The 20,537-nt window shown below is 26.2% G+C and overlaps 2 protein-coding genes across 3 annotated transcripts in view; both read left to right on the forward strand.

The window, feature by feature from the left end:
* LOC145843855 (putative histone-lysine N-methyltransferase set-23) lies at positions 1-5,652 on the forward strand. Of its 2 annotated transcripts, XM_082951114.1 has the most exons (4): positions 1-312; positions 816-1,006; positions 1,295-1,687; positions 5,239-5,652. In XM_082951114.1, the coding sequence occupies exons 1-4, from the start codon at positions 34-36 to the stop codon at positions 5,459-5,461; spliced, it is 1,086 nt and encodes a 361-aa protein (XP_082807240.1). In that variant the 5' UTR covers positions 1-33; the 3' UTR covers positions 5,462-5,652. The 2 variants fall into 2 exon arrangements, with proteins under 2 accessions (XP_082807240.1, XP_082807233.1); XM_082951107.1 differs by having other exon boundaries at positions 816-1,687.
* Positions 5,653-13,721: 8,069 nt separating this feature from the next.
* LOC145837780 (mutS protein homolog 5-like) overlaps positions 13,722-20,537 on the forward strand; it is a 41,937-nt gene continuing 35,121 nt past the window's right edge. Inside the window, exon 1 of the mRNA XM_082945227.1 lies at positions 13,722-16,268. Coding sequence (XP_082801353.1) covers positions 13,722-16,268 — 2,547 coding nt within the window. The remainder of the gene's footprint in view (positions 16,269-20,537) is intronic.

The following is a 20,537-nucleotide window of genomic DNA, read 5'->3' on the forward strand; positions in this document are numbered from 1 at the left end:
TAAAAAATTTGAGTTATAGATAAGTTGACCATAATGGATGAAAGTATAAAATCATTAGATAAAAAAATCCTCCAAAAATGTAGTTCCTGTATCAAAACTCCATCACACCTGGTTGAGATATTAAAATCAAGACAAATAAAAATGACAAATCAGATACACCATTTCACTAAAAGTAAAAAAGATATGGAAAGCTTAAATTATTTGCATACCCAAATGGCTTGGAGTACCAGAGAAGAGTTTGATTCTGAAATTGAAGAATATTTGACAGTTAACGCTGAATTTATAAGAGATATATACTTAAAAGATAACAAAGTAAGATATTTTGAAACTGATTTATTTGATAAAGTTCAAAGTTAATTTCTAGTTTACAAATAAATTCATTCTTTTTTTAGCGGAATAAAGTCCGAGTAATTTATAAATTATGAATCAAACAACAACTGTTAATTATAATAACTAACATTTATATTAAAAATAAAGTTTGAAAAACAAAAATAGTTAGTTTACATTTACATCCTTATAACATAAAAGTCAGTTATACAATAATAATTGTAAATATTTTCAAATGATTTTAATTTGTTTTATAAATAGGATACTTTTTTTTTCAAAAATTCCTGATAAATTTTAAACCAATTATGTATTTTTGTTTTCAAGGAAATAATAATCTTGTTTTTTAAAATACTAATAATTTATGGATTAATTAAGAAATATATAGTTCTGATTTCATAAATACTAAAACTTATAATCAGCCTTTTTGAGTTTAATACAGATTAAAAAAAAATAGTTACCTTATTGTGTTTATTAATAATTTTTGTTAGGTTGTTTACAAAGTGAAAATGTGCGGTGATCCTCTGAACAAGTTTGAGTATCACCCAGAAACTCACCTTCCTCACGAGCTTCTCAAAAACTTTTATGATGACTGCTCTGAGCAATTAACTAATTTTTACAATGGAAATATGCATTCTTTGATCTCCCAAAGATCTTCTAAAAAGTTTAACAAATTTATTTGGTTAGTTGAAAGAGCAAAAAAAGATGGCTTCAAATACACACCAAATTATCTTGTAAAAAAATGGAAACAAAGAGAAAATATTGAAGCTGTGGCTCAAGAATTGAATCAAATGTTGGAAACTCCTATTCCTTTTGAAATTGAAAACAATGTAGACCTTGAATTATTTGAAATTAATTTTGAACCTTTAAATAAAAACAAGTTTAGTCCTGATTTACATGTAGACAAAAAAGCAAATAACAAAATAAGATGCACATGTAACCCGAATATTGAATGTAAAAATCAAAACAGGTGTTGTTTTACCCAGTATGGAGCTGCTTCAAATGAAAACTACACTGATGAGGGGCTTGTGACTTGTGTGCCAAAATCTCAATTGTTCGAGTGTCAGCCTGACTGCGGATGTGGTAAAGACTGTAAAAACAAAGTTGTACAAAAAAGATGTCAGTTTAGACTTTCAATTTTTCGAACTCCGGACTGCAGAGGCTGGGGAGTAAAAGCATTACAAAATATTCCAAAAGGAGCATTTATAAAAGAGTATGTAGGTGAAATAATTACAAACTCTGAAGTTACACGTAGAATGAACACCTACTATCAGAGCAATGTTACTTACTTCTTTGATCTAGACATGGTTGAAACTGAATTGGACTTGTCAATTGATGCAACTTGTCATGGTAACATATCTCGGTAAGTGCTAGTACTGAATATTTGTTAGTTGATATCTTCTATAAAATACCTAAGTACTATTTTTTGATAGTGAAATAGTCTTTAAATCAGGTTTGCCAAAAAAACTGGAAAAACCTGAAATTCGACAATATGGGAAAAAAAAACTAAAAAAACATGGAATTTAAGAAATTTTGAAAATAACCTGTAATTTTGAACAAAATTTTTTTAAAAACCTGAAATTTTAAACAAAAAATTCTAAAAAAAAACTGGTAAATACTGGAATTTTAAACAACATTTTTCTGTTAAGTATTACAATTTAAGTTTGACACAAAAAAATTATTGTATAAATAAAAATTTACTGTCATCAACAAAATAAAAAACACATTTAAAGAAGCTTTTTAATGTTGTTATACTATTAAACACAGTTTTTTACCTTATATTTAATTTTTAACTAAAATAGACCCTAAAACGTGTAATTTTAAAAACCTGGAGAAAATTTTCCAAAAACATTTGGCAACCCTGTTAAATGGTCTTAAATTTTGAATGTGCTTTTGTGATAATTTCCACATGTAAAACAATTTCAAGCTAAAAACTTAAAGTTTGCATTTTTTGGGTCCAATACATTTTGCAATGGGGTGGTTTTTAGAAAACTAAAATTTGCTAGCATAAAAGTTTCTTCAAATCAATAAAAATTTTGCTAAAACATATTTGTGCAAAGTGTAGAAATCTTTTGAGCTTAACACTCAAAGGTTGCTGTTTTTTTAAGCACCATAATATACAGTTTTCCTTTTTATTATCAAAAAAAATATTATGATGTATAAGTGGTTTGTGCCAGAGATGGGATTTTTTTAATTTAAAATACTCAAGATAGTTTTTTTTGTCAATCAAAATAGATTTTTGACTCAAAGAGTGAAAACCCTGTAAAAGATTATGGTTAAAGACATTTAATATCTGCTCCTAAATTTTTCACTAAATACTTATCAAATTTTGTTTGTGTAAAAGGTTTTCAATTAAAACCATAATATTAAGGTTATTCTTTTTTTTTTAAGTAAATAATTTTTTTTGTAATTAGCTGTTTATAACCTTTTGGAAAATAATACAATTTTTTTTGAATATATTTATGTTATTTTGTTCTATTTCGATAGAATTAAGTTTCTGGAATCCAGAAATGATCTTATTTTCAAAGTTAAAGTAAGTAAAAAATGAAAATATCCTCACCTTTGAAAACTGTTAAGACACTTAGCTCAGAACATAATAGCTCAGAAAAAAAATACTATTATTTTATAAAGCTGCTGAAGAGTAAAACAAAATATTCAAACTGTAAGTAATTGGTAGTTTTTTAGTATAGACTCCTTTTTTTAGGGCGTCATATGTGTAGTCTTTAGTTTTGCTTTAGACCTTAAATATTTCTCTTTACGTATTCGCCCTTAAAATGCTCTGGAAAACAACACATCATGTTTTTTTATTTAAAAAAAGTTAGGTTTGTTTATATTACATACCATTACAAGTGACTTTTGCATCTTAAAATTGCATATAGTATACCATTAATTAGAAAGATAATATTACTACCTTTACCCGAAATACCAAATAAATAAACTTATTTAACAGTATGCAACAACACTAAAATCATTAAAACAAAAGAAAGTTATAGTTTGTACAATTAAATGTATAATGTTTGGAGTTAGATAAATGTTTGCTATCTACAATTTTTAGTTTAATTTAAAATTTTAGTCATTACAAACTAGAATTTACCACTTTTATGGATGTTCTTAAGCTTATTTATAATTGCACATTTTGAATGTTTTCTTTAAAAAGTTAACATGAAAAAATGTTTTCTAATCAAAAACTTTAAATTATAAATATAACAATAGGCCTGCTACCAGCCGTAATGTGCATAACATAATAAAAATAATCTATATTATTAAATTGCAAACACAGTGAGGCAATAAATAATACATAAATCAAATGTAATTAGATATGTAATATTATAAAAAAGTGGGCCATATAACCCACTTTCGGAAACCTGGTCTACAATCTAACTTTGTGTTGGATAGTTAAAAAATAGATTACACTTTCAGCTTGTGAGTTCTACTGTTTTTCCATTTAATTACTGTGCCTACAAAATCTTTAAGACTTATTTAGCTTCTTAATCAGCATGATAGAAGTAAATATGGTGCTGAAATTATTTAGTTATATACTTTTACTGGTAGATAAAGCATTTTTATTTAAAAAATTTAAAATAAAGGTAATGTGATTTAAAAGCTGTTAATTGTGTTTAATAAAAAAGGCAAAATAATGTTAAATAAATTTTATTTAAGAGTTATAAAACTAATTTATTAACAATTTTACTTGTAGCTATTTGTAGAATTTTGTTATCATACCTTATTGAAGTAGTTAGCAGCCTTTTAATAACTGATAGGTCAAGTTTAAAAGAAAAAGTATATTGAAGAAACAATTTATGAGAAAAAGCCACTGCAGTTTTAACAATTATCCTTATAAAATAAAACATTACTCATTAAAAAATATTTTTACTGAATACTTGTTGAATAAACACTATTGTTTATTAAAAATACAAAGATACAATCTATAAATTAAGAAATAAAATTACTATTTACCATAAAAGTGCTTAACTTTGTTTTTTGTCCAATTTTTTTGATGCTTAATAATGTGTACTTTATCTGTTCTACGGGCTGTATTTTGCCTACCCCTGCATTATAAAGTTCTGTCTTCTTTAACTGGTATACTTACAACTCCCACCCGCACAATTCCTACCCAATAAAAAATATTTTCTTTTTTATACTATCACTGTTACCCCTTACCGTTGGTCAGTAAGCGGTTCTCACATTTGATCAGGTGGGAATTGTGCGCGGGTTGGAGCTGAGAGGCTCCCCTTTAACTAAAAGTGTTAAAATATTTTGAGAAATCTAGGAGAGATATCAAGTGTTTCTTTACTCTATCTAATACTGACAGTGCACGCTAATAATTTTTATATCATAGTTTTAGTTCTAAATATATAAAAAAACAGTTCACAACTTACGGCTTATTTATTGTGAAGACAATGAGCCAAATACTTGATATATTTTTCGTTATAAATTTTGCCTTGAATGCATACTAGTATTAAAAAGTTATGAATAAAAAACTGGTCTAACATCATATTACTAATATTTTACGGTTTAGTAAAAGCAAATAATATACTCATATCTACACAAAACAACGAAACACTTTGACAGAAAATTACAAAATATTTAAATTTATATTGTTTAATAACTCTATATTTATATTTTTTAGACATTTTACTTTAGAACTATTGTAGCTGGACATAAAATACTTAAACTTATTCTCAAAAAAAAAATCTTACTTATTTTACTATATCACTATCACTTACAGGCCCTATTTGCAAATTAGTAACTGCAAAGCCTGTTTTTTTTTACTAATTAGTTTAAATATAGTTGTCTTACGTTGTTATCCATCAAATTATGTTTAAATAATTAGTAATTAAAGTAAGTATACTAATGCTTTAATTATTTTGTTTTGATAAAGTTTTATTTTTAATCTACACCAAATTAATTTAGGTTCGTAAATCATTCTTGTGACCCAAATTTAGGAGTGTACTTCGTCAACTATGGAGTTTTAGAACCATCTATTCCTTGCCTAGCTCTATTTACTATCAAAGAGGTTGCAAAAGATGAAGAACTAACTCTTGACTATAATCTTGGAACAAATGAGCCAGATAAGCATAAAACTGTAAAATGTCTGTGCAAGAGCAGCAGATGTATAGGTTATATTAGATCTTAGTTATGAAGTTTTTGTTATAAGCATTTTTACATTAGTATGAAGTTTCAGTTTGTTCAATCATTTATTAGTAATTTTGTTTTATAAAAAGTAATAAAATATGTTGAAGCTTACTAGGTTTTTAGGTAAAAAAATGGTTGATAATATTTTTTTTCAAATTTTTTAAAACAAAGTAGATGTACATTCTTACTGATTGTTAAACAAAAAATGCAAACTCAATTAATTCTATTTTTTACTGTATTCGTAAAGTAATAAACTTTGCTTAATAGATTAGTGAATTAATTATTTTGTTTAGTATGAAACTTTTTAATATATATTTTAAAACATTTTGAAATATCGATAGACACTTAAATTATTCATAAACAAGTCTAATCGTTTATCAAGCTAATTTTATTTAATCAATTGTGCTTGTAATTTTTAAACAGTCATTTGTTCAAAAGTTTTTTTTTAATTCTTCTGCTATTTTTAAACATTATTAGTAGCAAATATATTCCTAAAATAAATTGTATGTTTTTTATTCGTTGCTAATAATTGATATTTAGATTTTTAAACTATATCTTTTAACTAAAAATACGAAGTTCCTAGGATTGTATAAACTCTTAAAACACAAAAAAATATTTCATTTTTACTAGACATAAGTGATTTTTTTTCACTTAGCAGTCTTAAAAGTTAGTTGTATGGTTAAAATTAAGATATTTTGTGCTTTGCTGACCGTCAACAAAACTCCACGTGCTTGCAGATGATTGGCAGAGTCATTACTTCTAATTTAATAGCCGTTAGAATTAAGCAAAAAGTGTTTATGCTTGAAATTTTTGATAAAAAATAAACAAGAATTCATAATTTTGTTACTGTTTGGTAAAAATATCTAAAAAATTGTCAATTATCTAGTATAATACTTAGTTAGTTTAAGGACATAAGTGGTAGATTGGGCTGAAATCGCGCTGAACTAGACGTAAAAACAAGGGTTGGGTTGTGCTTAAAGAGTTTAAGAAGAGGATATTGGTTCTATATAGATTTTGCGTACTTTTATACGAGTAACTAATAATTTTAAATAATAAACACTCAGTATGGTTGTCTTATTCTTTGTAAACAAGCACTGCTCTAACTACTAAAGTAAGTTTTAAAAGAACTGTTATAAAAACCTACACAAGATAAATCAGTATAAATACGTTATAACCCTCAGCTCTTGATACTAATGTTTTACCTTTATTGTCTGACATCAATTTGTGTCGGTTTGATATGTTAGTCGGCTCAGGGTTACTTGTTGGTATGTGGTTACTAGCATCCAAAACCTATTCAGCGTCTTGAGCACACGTTGCGTGCTCAGTAATTAACCTCGAGCGGTCATACTCATATATCAGTGATTAGTGTTACTAATCATGTTAATGAAAGTATCTTACAGTTAAACCTACTCTGTAAGAGGCCTAATATAATCTAGCCTATAAATAAATGCTAGAAGTATAACTTAAGTTTAACTAGGTTAAATGCTTATTTGTAAACAAATGCGTATTAACACTCAATTTTACTACGATCTTAGAAAAGAAACTAAGTTACACGCTAAATGAAAATTAGTTATTTTGTAAAGAATATAAATCAATGCCCGATAACAAATAATGCTTAGAAGGCGACTCAAAGATAATCAAACATAGTGCAGGAAAACTAAGCACATACGTCTACACACGTTTGACCTTACGGAAACACTAACGCCTTTTCTCTCGTGGTGTTCGGATTTTTATACCGTTTTTGCGTGTTTTATAAAACTCTTAAGAACGAGAGATAGCAGATATGCCTACAACGTTAAAATGATAAAATAGACTAGGACTTTTTAATTCTATGAAAGGTTTGTTAAAAGATCTCGCAATCTAATAATTCACTTATAATTTGTATTTAGACGCGTTTAGCTCCAAAATTTTTCTAAACAAGTGTTTTAGCTGGTAACTCTAACAATAAAAGATTCGATTGTCCACAAATCGAGATATAAATAAAACTTTGATATTCTCCGTGAATTAAAACTATTTCTAATTTTGTTTACTTAACTAGAATAACTTCATGAGTAGATATTGATAGCATTTGGTTTTGTAATAACTAACGCAATCAAAAGTCAAGGGCCATTTGATAGGGCTGTTTTTTTATTTCCAAGAATCGTTTAAATACAAAATTGTATATTTTTACAATAATTTATTTACGAATACTTCAAAGGGTAATTATTTTCATACATGTTTTTAACTTTATTTGCATTCTTTAAAACTAATTAGTAAAATATGCGAATTCGCTATATAGGCATTTATCAATTTACTTTTTTTGGAAACACTAGTAATTATGAATATTTATAAAATCAAACTTTAATTTAGCTTCATTTTATATTCAAAAATTCTTACAAAACAAGTAGAAAAATTACTTATTGAACAAAAGTTATCAGACTTATCTTCTGAAAAGTTTTTTTAAATTAAATATAGATTAATCTGAAAGTGAAAATGGGAAAATTATGTTTTATTTGTGTCGAAACAGCTGATAAAGTAAAACAAATCTTATCATAAAAAAGAATATGTTTTACCAAGTTTAATATGAAGGTTTTATACAATAATGTATACAAAAAAATATTTTTTATAACAAACATTGAATTAATCGTTTTTGGTTTTTTTTATTTTCTTTATATAACAGTAACTTAAATTTATCATTATAAATAAAGGTTAGTACCAAGCCTTTTTTAAAACAAGAACTATTGTTATCAATACTTATCATTATTTGTTTTAGTTGTATTATATATAGAATTGAAAAACAAATTTTACATGTAGTACAGAAAAGTATAATAAAAATAGTACAAGAAAGAACAAATGTTAGTATTATAAGACTTATTTTTTAGTTGAAATATCAAATCGTTTGTCCACGTTGTGCAGTTGTAATCATTCAAAAAAATTTTTAGTGTTATCTAAATTATTCTAAGTTCAGATACAACAAATAAGATATTTATGTTTTTTGGGTTTTTAACTCGTATAACTGTATTAATGATTCTAAAAATATTAATCTCTATGTAAATATGAAAAAGACAAAATTATCTTGGACGTATTGTCCTGGACATTAAGTTAAAAGGTATCCAAGTGGTGTACGACTAATAGGTTTTTTCTTGCACCAGGTCCTAGGACCAAATATCAATAAGCATTATATATATTTACATACAATAGTTTGATAACACCAACAGCAATTAATATACTAAAAGAATCCTTGCTAGTTATTGAAACAAAAACTTTAAAGAAACCTTCTAGAGAGCATTAAATATGTAAGTACACAGACAATAATGCAACTATAAAGACTAGATGCTGAAATTATAAAACGCCGCTGAGGCTGCTGGAAACAAAACTCTGACTTAAAAAGTGAAGTTTGGATGGAACTATGCTGACGAGCTCTTCTTACTCGGTGACAGTATTTTTTCTAGTTAAGTCCTGTCTTGAGTAAACATCTAAACTAAAATTAAAATTTTAAAGTTACAACAGTTTCTGTTTTAGTGCTGAGATATATTAAATAGAATCGACTCTTAGTATCGCTAACAAATTATTATACATTAGAAACCTATGGCATGAACCATGCAAATAAAAAGCATGAAATGATCTGACTTTTGATAGTTACCTTTCCTGGGCAGCTACAGCAAACATTAAAAACTATGGCTTGTTTTTTTTAATAGATATGGCTAAGGAAAATTTTAAAACTTAATAAATTTAGCTTATTTTTAGCAACTATGATTTACCATAAAATTTTATTCAATTTTTTACCATGGTGTTTTTGTTAATATGACAAAAAAAGCTTTATACTTTTAGTTTTGTCGTTAAAAAAACTATTATAACTAAATTTTGAAGATGTAAAACTTTAAAATGTTTATAAGAATTTATCTTAAAGATAACTTCTATTGGTTTTTTTTTAATTACTTATCTTAAAACTTGGTAAATAATAACTAAACTTCTTTAACTTAAAAAAATAATTAACTTAACACTTTTATAAGATTTTATTTGTGTTAATTAAATAGTCATATATTAACCGAACCAACGTTATGAAAAACATATAAAAAATAGTCGTTTTTAAATATTTTAAAACACTTTAAACCTAAATAAATTTAAAATAAACAGAAATCTAATTTTATCCAAATCGTCAGTTTTAATAAATTAAGAACTTAAAAAAAGTACTTGTAAGTGTATCTATAAAAAAACTTGATTTATTTCTATCGTTTTGTAAATAACATAGTACTTTTATTATTTATTTAGAAATCATTTATCTTTTTTATAGATTATATGGTGTTTAAGTTCACAGTGAGGGAAGTGAACTACTTTTTCCTCACTTTAAATGATAAAAAAAAGATTTGTCTTAAACGAAAATTTTCTTAATAATGCTGAAAAAGAATCGTTTTGTTATTTATTTAGTAACACAACAAAAAAAAAGTTAAAAACTGCGAACACTTTAAATGATTAGCTTTTAAGATTAAAATGTGCTTTACTTAGTGTATTATAAACAGTAAAAAAAAACTGCTTTGGCGGTCCATTTTTGAAATAGGGCGAAACATGAATACTTTTCTCTAAAAGCGTATGGTCTTTAAATATATAGTGAAACACTGTTAAAAATTATAATCAAAATAAAACAACAAAGAAGATTTATAAGATTAATTTTGAATAAAAATTGTTGTAAGTGATAAAACGTTTCCGTCAAACTATATTATTAGGAAAAACTTTAAGTTAATAATTTTTTAAGAAATATTATCACTTATATGTTATGTGCAATGTGTTATGAGATCTCAAGGAATGCACTTTGAATGTTAATGTATTTAAGACTAAGGATTATTTATTCGATAAAGCATTAAAAAATCACAAAGTAGTCTGACTGTGTATTGGATTTTTGAAAAAAAAAGTTTCATATAAGAAAAATTAACTGTATAAGTAAACTAAATAATACTGATTAGCATTATAATGTAAAGTATAAAATAATACTGTAATGAAATTAATTAACAATTAAGGGCATTACATTAAAAACATTAAAAAGATACTGTAAAGCTACTTTAAGGGCATAGGGGGGGGGGGGTAAACACCCTTCTTGGTTTTTGATCTTATTTTGTATAGTTTTTACTAAGCTATAAGATGCTTTTTACCGATTTTAAAAGTTCAAATTAATTTTTGAGATATAGCCAGTCAAAGTCAAAGGCAACAATAGGTTCCTTATGGGATGCGCAAACTAAAACGGCAAAAATAGACTATTTCACTATAAATCTATCTTCTAAGTTTTTTTAGATAACTACCTCAAATTTCCTAAAAATTTGAGGTAGTTATCTCAAAAAGCGTAGGAGAAGATATATTTTTAGTGATTTCTAGTTATTTGCTGTTTTAGTTTGTGCCTCCCATAAGGATCCTATTGTTGCCTCCGACTTTGACCGGCTATATCTCAAAAATTAATTTGAACTTTTAAAATCTGTAAAAAGCATCTTGTAGCTTAGTAAAAACTGTACAAAATAAGATCAAAAACCAAAAAAAGGTGTTTACTCCCCTATGCCCTTAAAGTACTAGTGAAAAATGTGAATAAACTAGTTTAAATTGCTCCTCAACCTCTATGATCCTCATGTGTGTAATTGGTACTGGATCTTCCTTTTGAATGGTAAACATAATTACAAAAGTTATTATTGAAAAATATATTAATTAAAACATTTCTTGTCCATTTTATTAGTAACATAAAAAAATTGTCCTAAAATAAACAAGTATTTGTATAATAGTAAAATCAGAAACATAAGGTTATCATATATTTTAAAGTTGATGTAGTGTACCAGTCACAGTGGCAACAAGTAATGATTTGTGAAGCAACCTAAACTACCTTTAGTATAGCTTTTTTTTTTAAGGTAGAAAATTATCAGAAAAAACTCACTCTCCCCTCTGCAACAATAAACATTTTCTGAAGGTCAAGCAAGTGAGTTTGAGCTCATTACGTGTTATTCCACCTACCCTATCTTTAAATTAACTACAAAAAAAAATTACTTTTTAACTAAAAATAAAACTAAAATGTCTATGTAACAAAAAAAAAATTAACTAACTGAAATAAAAACTAATCCTAACCCTTTATTGAAAAAAACCTTTGGTGACACGTCATTTGGAAAACATTCACAAGGTTAAAATCTCAACACTAAAAACCACAAAGTGTGGGAAAATTATGAAGCTCAAATCCCCAAGTAAGTATTTGCCAACCTACAACAAATTTATACTAATTACTCTTTCATTACCAGGACATTCATAAAATAAAGATCCACACATCACAATCTGATGCCCAAATAACATGAATCAGAGTTCAACACAAACATAACATACATGTAGAAGCACTCTAGATCTAATCCATGTATTTATTCAACAAAAAGATTTTATATCTAAATTTAAAAGGATCTTTTTTTAAGTTTTTAAAAGTTTCAGGGACACTAGACCAAAACTTGGGACCCAAATACCTAAAGCAGTTTAGACCAAGTCTCGTTCTAGGTCTTTCAGTTATCAAATTCATTTTCTTTGAAAATCTTGTATTGTGTGGGTGAACAGAGCTAACAAGTGTAAATCTATTGTGTTTTACATCAAACCCTGTTATAGTATTACGCATCAACTTACAAATTTGCAATTTGTACACATCCTTTAATTTCAGCACACCAGTTTTTTTAAACAAATGGTTTGTTGTGGTCAAGGCAGGCACACGACAAACATACCTAATCACTGTTTTTTGCATACAAACAATTGGTTTTAAGTAACAGTCAGCAGCACTACCCCAAACAGATATACAATATTGGATATGCAAATAAAACAAACTACAATATACCATTTTAAGTGTAAATGTGTCCAAATAATATCTCAATTTTGACAAAACATAACAACTCCTAGACAATTTTGATTTCAGAGAACTCAAATGTTTCTTCCAGTCGAGCTTATCATCCAAAACCACACCTAAGTATTTTATACTATCACTCTGCTCAATAAGAAAACCATTAACCTTAACACTAAATTCACAATTTTTTGAAGTTTTATTAAAAAGCAAACATTTAGTTTTTGAATAATTTTCTTATACTTTAAACTCATGTTTTACTGTATTTTGAAATTAATTACAAAATGACTTTATCATTTTAAAGACTATAAATATAATGTTGTTTGTACATTTATAAGATTAACAGTGCAAAATATTAAAAAAAATATTATAAGATCAAAGCAAATGAAAATTGATAATTTAAAGTGTGGTTATTACAAGTATTTTGTCTATTTTAAGGCCATAGGGGGGATAAGCCATGTTTTTTACAAGATGATCTTATTTCATAGATTTTTTTCTAAGCTTCAAGATGCTTTTTATTGTTTAAAAAAATTTAAATTGTTTTTTGAGTTATGACCAGTCAAAGTTAGGATGCACAATAGGTTCTTTTTAGGAAGGGAAAACTAAAACAATGTTCTACAGCAGGGGTAGGCAGCCTTTTGCAAGTTGTGGGCCAAATTTCCTCAAAAAGTGTTTGTGGGCCACAGTTATTTTTAAATAACTGTATTAACCACTATAAAAATACTATTTTAATCTAAAAATTTTGAAATGTAAGCAATAATAGAGCATTAGTGATTCAATAATTAAGAGCCTATTTGCAAAAATTTTACTAAAAATTTTAATTTAATTTTTTTCAATAAAATGATTTTCCAGCTGTTATCTACCTTATGGACGGAAAATTTGGCTATAAGGTTTCAACTAGTTAATTCCTGACCTTGAGCTTAAAAATAAGCTGTCTATTGAAATAAAATACCAAACTAATTTTAAAATCTTTCGCATTTTTTGAAATTTTCAATGAGTATAACAGCTTATTCAAATAGAATATAATCAAATATAGTTAAACTAAATCTATTTTCATAATAAAGTAGGTCTTGGTAACCTATGACCAGATCTGGCCTGATCCAGCATTTGGTTCTACTACATATACCTACCTAGAAATGTATAATTGTTATAAGGCTGTTTGTGATATTATGTGATTAAACTTACAGCAAAAGAGTTAATTTTTCGACATATTTACTTATTCAAAAAATCCTCTAAAGTTTTTATATGAAATTTTTTTCAAGTCAAATAAAACTTTAAATTAAGTGTTTTTATGTTACTTCCAAAGTTAGAAAGGTTACCAATGAAAACTTGAAGGTTACGTTTTTATTATCCGTCTGTACATGTTTTATTTTATTTGTATCTTACTTCCGCAGTATTTACTGTATTTCATAAAATCTTGCATATTAGAGTTTTAATTAAAATGACCGAACTAGAAGAGTTACCTGCTGTACTCCAAAAATTGCAAACAAGTAAAGAAACCAGTAGTTTATATTTGGATGATAACTCACAACTAGTCTATGCTACAATAATACACTTTGATGGCAAATTTAGTGTTTCTTTCTATGATGCTGAAAGTTCTAATATTGTAGTTCTTCTTGATACAGTTGGTTCACATCCGTTTAGTGTTGTTGAAAACTTATTTAATGAAATTAAACCTGATATTTTAATTACATGTAATAAAATAAATAGCCAAATGTTTGATTTTTGCAATGAGTATTGCAAAAAATTTCATGAAACATCAAGCTCTACTACTACAGAAACTTTCTTAACAAGTTCTAAAAGCAATATGGCAAGTACTTCTAAAGTAGCTTTAAATGTAACTGATTTTAATAGTATTTCAAGTACTGAAATACATGGTATACAAACCACTTTAGAATTATTACCATCATCTGATTTTAGTTTTGAACAATGCAAAAGAAATGTTCTAAACGTTACCCTCCCTGGTATGAGTAAGGATATGACAGATATTGAAAAAAAGTTTTACATGACTTCTATTTTACCGTTTGACTGTGCATGTGCAGTTAGATCTCTTGGAGGTTTGTTAAGATTTTTAGAAAAAAAACGAATTGGAATTGGTCTAGAAGGCAAGGAAGCTCAAACTCCAATAGCTTCAATAGAAACAGTAACTTTTGAAAATTTGCTTTTTGTTGACAAACTTACATTAGAATCGCTCCAAGTTTTTTATCAAGTTGCTCACCCATCTACAGTTAAGTCCTCTTACAAGGAAGGTTTAAGTTTATTTGGGATATTAAACAGAGCGGTTACTATAGCTGGTAAAAAACTTATGCGATCCTGGTTTTATCGTCCTACAAGTGATGAAAATGTTTTAAAACGCCGCCATGATGCAATTAAATTTTTTATTGATTCAAAAAACTATGAAATAACTCAAGTTTTTGATGATAATTTGAAACTAATATGTAATGTATCTAGAATAATATCTCGCCTTAAAAGTGCACGATTAACTGTTAGCAACTGGAAAAGTTTGTTTAAAACTTCATTAAGTGCATTAAAAATAGCTGATGTTTGTAGATCTCTTTTTTCAGAATCTGAAAGTGAGAACGACTTGCCTGAAATATTTATTGATGTTTGCAAATATTTTACTAGTGAATTGAATAATATTGTTCATATGATTGATAATACCATTGATTTTGAACAAAGTAGAATAGATGGTTGTATACAGATTCAAACAGGAGTTTCTAAAGATTTAGATAAACTGAGACAAAAGTATTTAAAGATTCCTGGTGTTTTACACACTATAGCTGAAATGGAGCTAAATAACTTTAGTGATTTTATTACAGAATGCCAAGTTGTGTATCTTAGGCGCATTGGTTATTTACTTTTCATAGTAAAAGCTAACAATTGGAAAGTTGTAAAGTCTAGTGATGGAGTTTATGAATTACCTGGTGCTTTTTTTATTGCAGAATCACCAGAAACTATTTATTTTAAGACTCCATTAACTACTAAGTTGGATGAAGAGTATGGTGATGTTTTAGAAGATATTTCTGATCTCCAAGTAGAAATTTTGTGTGATGTTCAAAACACTCTTTCCCAGTACTGTCATGTGCTCCAAAGTGTGTCTAAACTCACATCAGAGCTTGACTGTTTACTATCTTTTGCAGTTACAGCTAAGGAATTTGATTACAATCAGCCAAAAGTAAGTGAAAAAAGAGAAATTAAAATAGTAGAAGGGAGACATCCTTTGCAAGAACATACTGTATCTTTATTTGTAGCTAATAATACTAACTTAAATGAAACTGATGGTATTGTGCAAATCATAACTGGTCCAAATGCTTGTGGTAAAAGTGTTTATTTAAAACAGGTAGGTTTAATTGTCTACATGACTTTCATTGGTAGTTATGTTCCTGCTAAATCTGCTAAAATAGGAAAAATTAATAGAATTTTCTCCAAAATTAAGAGTGTTGATTCAATTTCCACAGGCTTATCTTCATTTGCAAGTGATTTAGCTCAAATGTCACAGGCAGTAAATAAAGCTACTGAAAATTCACTGGTATTAATTGATGAGTTTGGCAAAGGAACTTCTGCATTAGATGGTCAGAGTCTGTTTTTATCAGTTATTTCATATTGGTTAGATTCTCCTAATTCTCCATATATAATTGCTAATACTCATTACACTAAGGCCTGCAAATTACTAAATTCAACTTTATTAAAATTTTTGACAATGGAAACTATAACTAACGAGCTTGGTGAGCTAGTTTTTCTATATAAGTTAGTTGAAGGTGTGAGTAGTAGAGTTAACTCTTCAGAGATAGCAATTGAAACTGGTATACCAGAGCATATTGTAAAAAGAGGTCAGCAAGTTTCTAAGCTCTTAATAGAAGATGCTCCACTAGAAAAGTTTATTTACAAGAGCTCATCTTCATACCTTGATAAATGTGATAAAGTTGTTGAAAAAGCACTTGAATGTGATATGAATGATTTCAAGCAAATTGAAAAACTTTTAGAATTCGTAAAAAATACTTTAGGTGACACTTTGAAAAACTAAATTTTTTCTTCTGATCAGAAAACCTAAATATAGTTTTAATATCTTCATACCATAATAAAAAAGTATTTGTATATTTTAGGTTTTGAATTAAATTAAATTCTTGTATTAGAAAAGTTGCTGAAAGTTTAACTTTTAAATAAATAAATTGAAAAAAACTGTAGTATCAATAAGTTTCTTTAGATAGATATTGAATAATTTAAAAAGCTTTGTTTATTAGTGTGTATAATAAAAAAATATAGTTAATCTGTTTTGAAATAGTTTAAATTTTTGCATAAATTTAATTAAATTTTTATAACTATCTATAGTTAAAATAAAAATTTTAGCTTAAAATAGATTAAAAGCATAATTCAAAAAGACAGTTTTAGAGCCAGGAAAGAGTTCTGATAATATTATGACTTCAAATTCAAAGAATGTTCAGGTTTATTATTTACAAATTACTGAAATAAATTTTAATTTAGATTAAATTTTTTTTTTATAATTTTATATTTTTAAATAAACAATAACCTTTGAAGTAGTTTCAAATGCTTTCAAACCCCAGTAACATTATACTAGTCATCTTTGCTAAATATATTTTATCTATTTTCGTTTTGTTATAAACAAATCTGAAAAAGTTTTTGAACAAAATAAATGGAAGTTATGTAAACTTAAGTAAACATTTGTTACTTATGTTACTTTTCGAATAATATTTTGGTTTAAATGGTTGATTTAAAACAAATTAAAAATATAATTTATAGCTAAAATATTTATTATGGGAACCGCTCAGTTCCAATCTGGGCACAATTCCCACCAAATAAAATCTGAGAACCACTTACTGACCAATGGTAAGGGTTAGGGGTAAAAGCAATAGTAAAAAATAAAAAAAAATAAATAAAAAGGAATAAAAAAATGGGTAGGAATTGTGAGTATACCATTTATTATATCCTTTTCTAAGTCAAAATAAAGTTAAAAAATCTTTCCACATCATAACAAAATCTCCTCAAAAATTTTTCAGTAGTTTAAGTTTTAGAAAGTAAAGAAAAATGTTAAATTCACATTTTATTTCTACTGAACAAAGCTTACAATTTATTAATTAATTTTAATCTATGCAATAATTATAGCTTATAATACTGATATATTTTTCAAGTATTAAAAAAAAAATATGCTTCCACTCAAAACTTTTAACTTAAGTGTATTATTAACGTGCAATTTTTTTTTCATTAGAAACACTTTACAACTTGATTTATATTTTATACTAAAAAAGCATAAACAATTCTCACAATACTTATAGCTGGAAAAATTGCTGAGCAAACCAAATGGACTTGAAGAAATTGATATTTTTCTTAACTCTGCAGATGCTAGTCATTTTCAATGCTGTTCTATAAAGTTTGAACCATGTCTCAGAAGAAATGTTCTACAAGTAATTTGTAATTTAAACTTATTTTTTAGTGCGTATTTGTCATAGAGCCTGGTAAATTTGTAAATTTATTTTTCAATAAAACAGTTTAAACCAGTATTTATTTCACAGAGTTGCCACTTTACCTGGAATCGTTGAAAAAACCTGGAGTTTGACAATTTAGGCAAAAAAAAACTGGAATTTTGAACAAAAATTGCTTAAAAAACCTGCAAAAACCTAGAATTAAAACAATTTTCACATGTTCAGTAGTAAAATTTTGATTTGATTCAAAAAATTTTTCATATAAATAAAAAAAATTTGTCATCATCAAAATTTTTTTTATTAAAAAACATATTTGAAGTGCTTTACAGTATCTTTTCAATGTTTTTATATTATATAACAGTTTCTTACCTTAAACTTGACTTTAAACTAAAAATAGACCCAAAAATGTGTACTTTAAAAAACCTCCTTTTTGAATAAATTTGGAAAACCTAGAAAAATTTTTGAAAAAACGAGTGGCAACCCTGATTTCAGCCATAATCAACAAAGTTGAGATGTTTTGCGCCATCAATAAAAAATAATGAACTTCACCACACGACCAACAACAACAGTTTTTTCAACTTGACCCACAAGCGTTTGCTTAAGTACTTTGTATTTAAGCCTGCTTGGTATGATCTCAATACTGACTATGCCTGCCTGATGAGATTGTAGGTTATCTCGGATGCTGTTGTTTATAGTTATGTGGTCAAGTTCATTATTTATTAAAAAGTTTGTAATAGTAAGTTAATGCATTTTTTTTGTAAATCAGTCAGCATATTTTTTTGTACGTTTGTATTTGTAAATTATTATTTTTGTTCCATGTGAAAGTTAAAAAAAAGTATTACTTAAATTAACTATCTACCAAGAAATTTTATTTTTTATTTTATTTTTTTAAAATTTATTATTAGTAATTTGAGTTATTGAAAATTGAAACTGAACTACTTTGCTTAAGCCAAAAGACTATATTTGAATGATTTTGTATTAAAGAACTGATGTATTTATTTCATAATTTCGATAAGAAAAACTCTTACTAAATGTGTATATAAATTCAATATATGCTAAAAAAAATTATTACTAGTTCAGACTAGTTTTTTTGGTTACAGCATAAGCAAGTTTTTTAATTAAAATAAACACTCTAATAATAAATTTTCTCTGCTGGTTAAAAAGTTTTTAAAACTTTATCTTAGGTAATTTATATCAAACATTAAACTTAACATTCTGATAATACTAATTCATAAAATAATCCCACAAATTAAAAATCTTCCCTCTTCTTCCTAATGCTATTTATTGCCCACTGACCAGCTAAACTTCCTAAAAATGTAATAATATTTAAACCCTGAACTATACAAATTTGTAGTTAATGAGGAAAATAGCTATGATGTAGGATAAAAAATAGTATAACATAACTATTTAAAAAAAAATATTTAAATTTTAGTGCTAGTCTGTATTTTTCCTATTAGTGGGGTCATCAATAGAAATATATTTAATTTAATCATTTTCTAATCAACATCCCGTTTGGTTCACTATTGATTTCAAGAAAATTACTTACGGAATTACACTTTACTGTGTTTGATAAAATCTTATTCACACTTTTATTACAACTAGTAGTATATCTTGTACATAATTAAAAGCAATATTAAAACTGAAATTTGATTGTTTATAAACTTACTGAGCTGTTTCTTTGTGTTTAGAAAGTGGATAACTAAATATATTCTATCAAAAATCTTAATATCTTAAGCATGTTTAGCGTGCACCTCTTTATTTTAGAAGTAACATTCTGTTTAAGTTTTAAATTGAAGTTAATTTGTAGTAAATAATTTGTTTTTATAAACAGATCCTGAAGTCAAAGCAGTTGATGAGATTAAAACCAGTTTTTAGACTTATAATGCATTTATGTAACCAAAACAATCCAAAAGGGATTCAAAGATTAATAAATACCGGTCTTCTAAATGTAATTGGTTAATAAAAAAAAAATATATATTCCATTTTTATTGTACATTGATCTGTTATTTTAGTAAACTATTTATAGGTTGACTTAAATGTTTTTATTACTTTTTTGCTAAACACTTGGTTTTTGATAAGCAAGTAAATTGTAAAAAACTGTGCTTTAACCTAAATAAGAACTAAAAATAATTATTTTGCTAAAATAAAAAATATTGTATCCTTTCTTTTTATATTTTATTCAATTGTTTATTTAAGTTTATTTTATTCGTTTCATTAAGTTAGGTTTGTAACTTGTTGCCCTTTATTTTCTAAGTTATCTTATAGGTAATACTTTTAATTTAAAGTTCGAATAAAAAGCTATTAGTACCTGTCTATATTCATATAAATGTTTATACGTTTTAAAATACTTCCTCTTACTAATTAAATTAAAAAAAAAGTTTAATCATGCTAAGTTATAATTTTATCAATGGTGATTTAAATGTTTTTTTTTACACTATTTTTATTTTATTTAAAACATTAGTGCATTGTTTGTTTTAACTTACAATACAGTAAATTTCATTATAAAGCTATTTTGATATACAGTTTACACACATGAAAATTTTGAGAAACACAGTTTTTATACAAGTTCACTACATCAAAACTACCTTTGTACCTTATGGTTTTAATGTCTATAAAGTAAAAATACATTATCAGTATTTATAATGCTTGTATCTAATCAGTTGTTATTTTTCTTTGAAGTAAATGACTTCAATTTTTAGATAAATTAGTTTTAAGTTCATTATGTTGAAAATGTTAACTTTATGAAGTTTTTTCTGTCATCTTTTTAGTAAACAAATTTTTAAGTATGCAACTTATACACCCAATTGCTTGAAAAATAA

The sequence above is a fragment of the Thalia democratica genome, chromosome 1 (assembly GCF_965202585.1).
Source record: "Thalia democratica chromosome 1, ktThaDemo2.hap1.1, whole genome shotgun sequence".
In the NCBI taxonomy this organism is placed as follows: Eukaryota; Metazoa; Chordata; class Thaliacea; order Salpida; family Salpidae; genus Thalia; species Thalia democratica.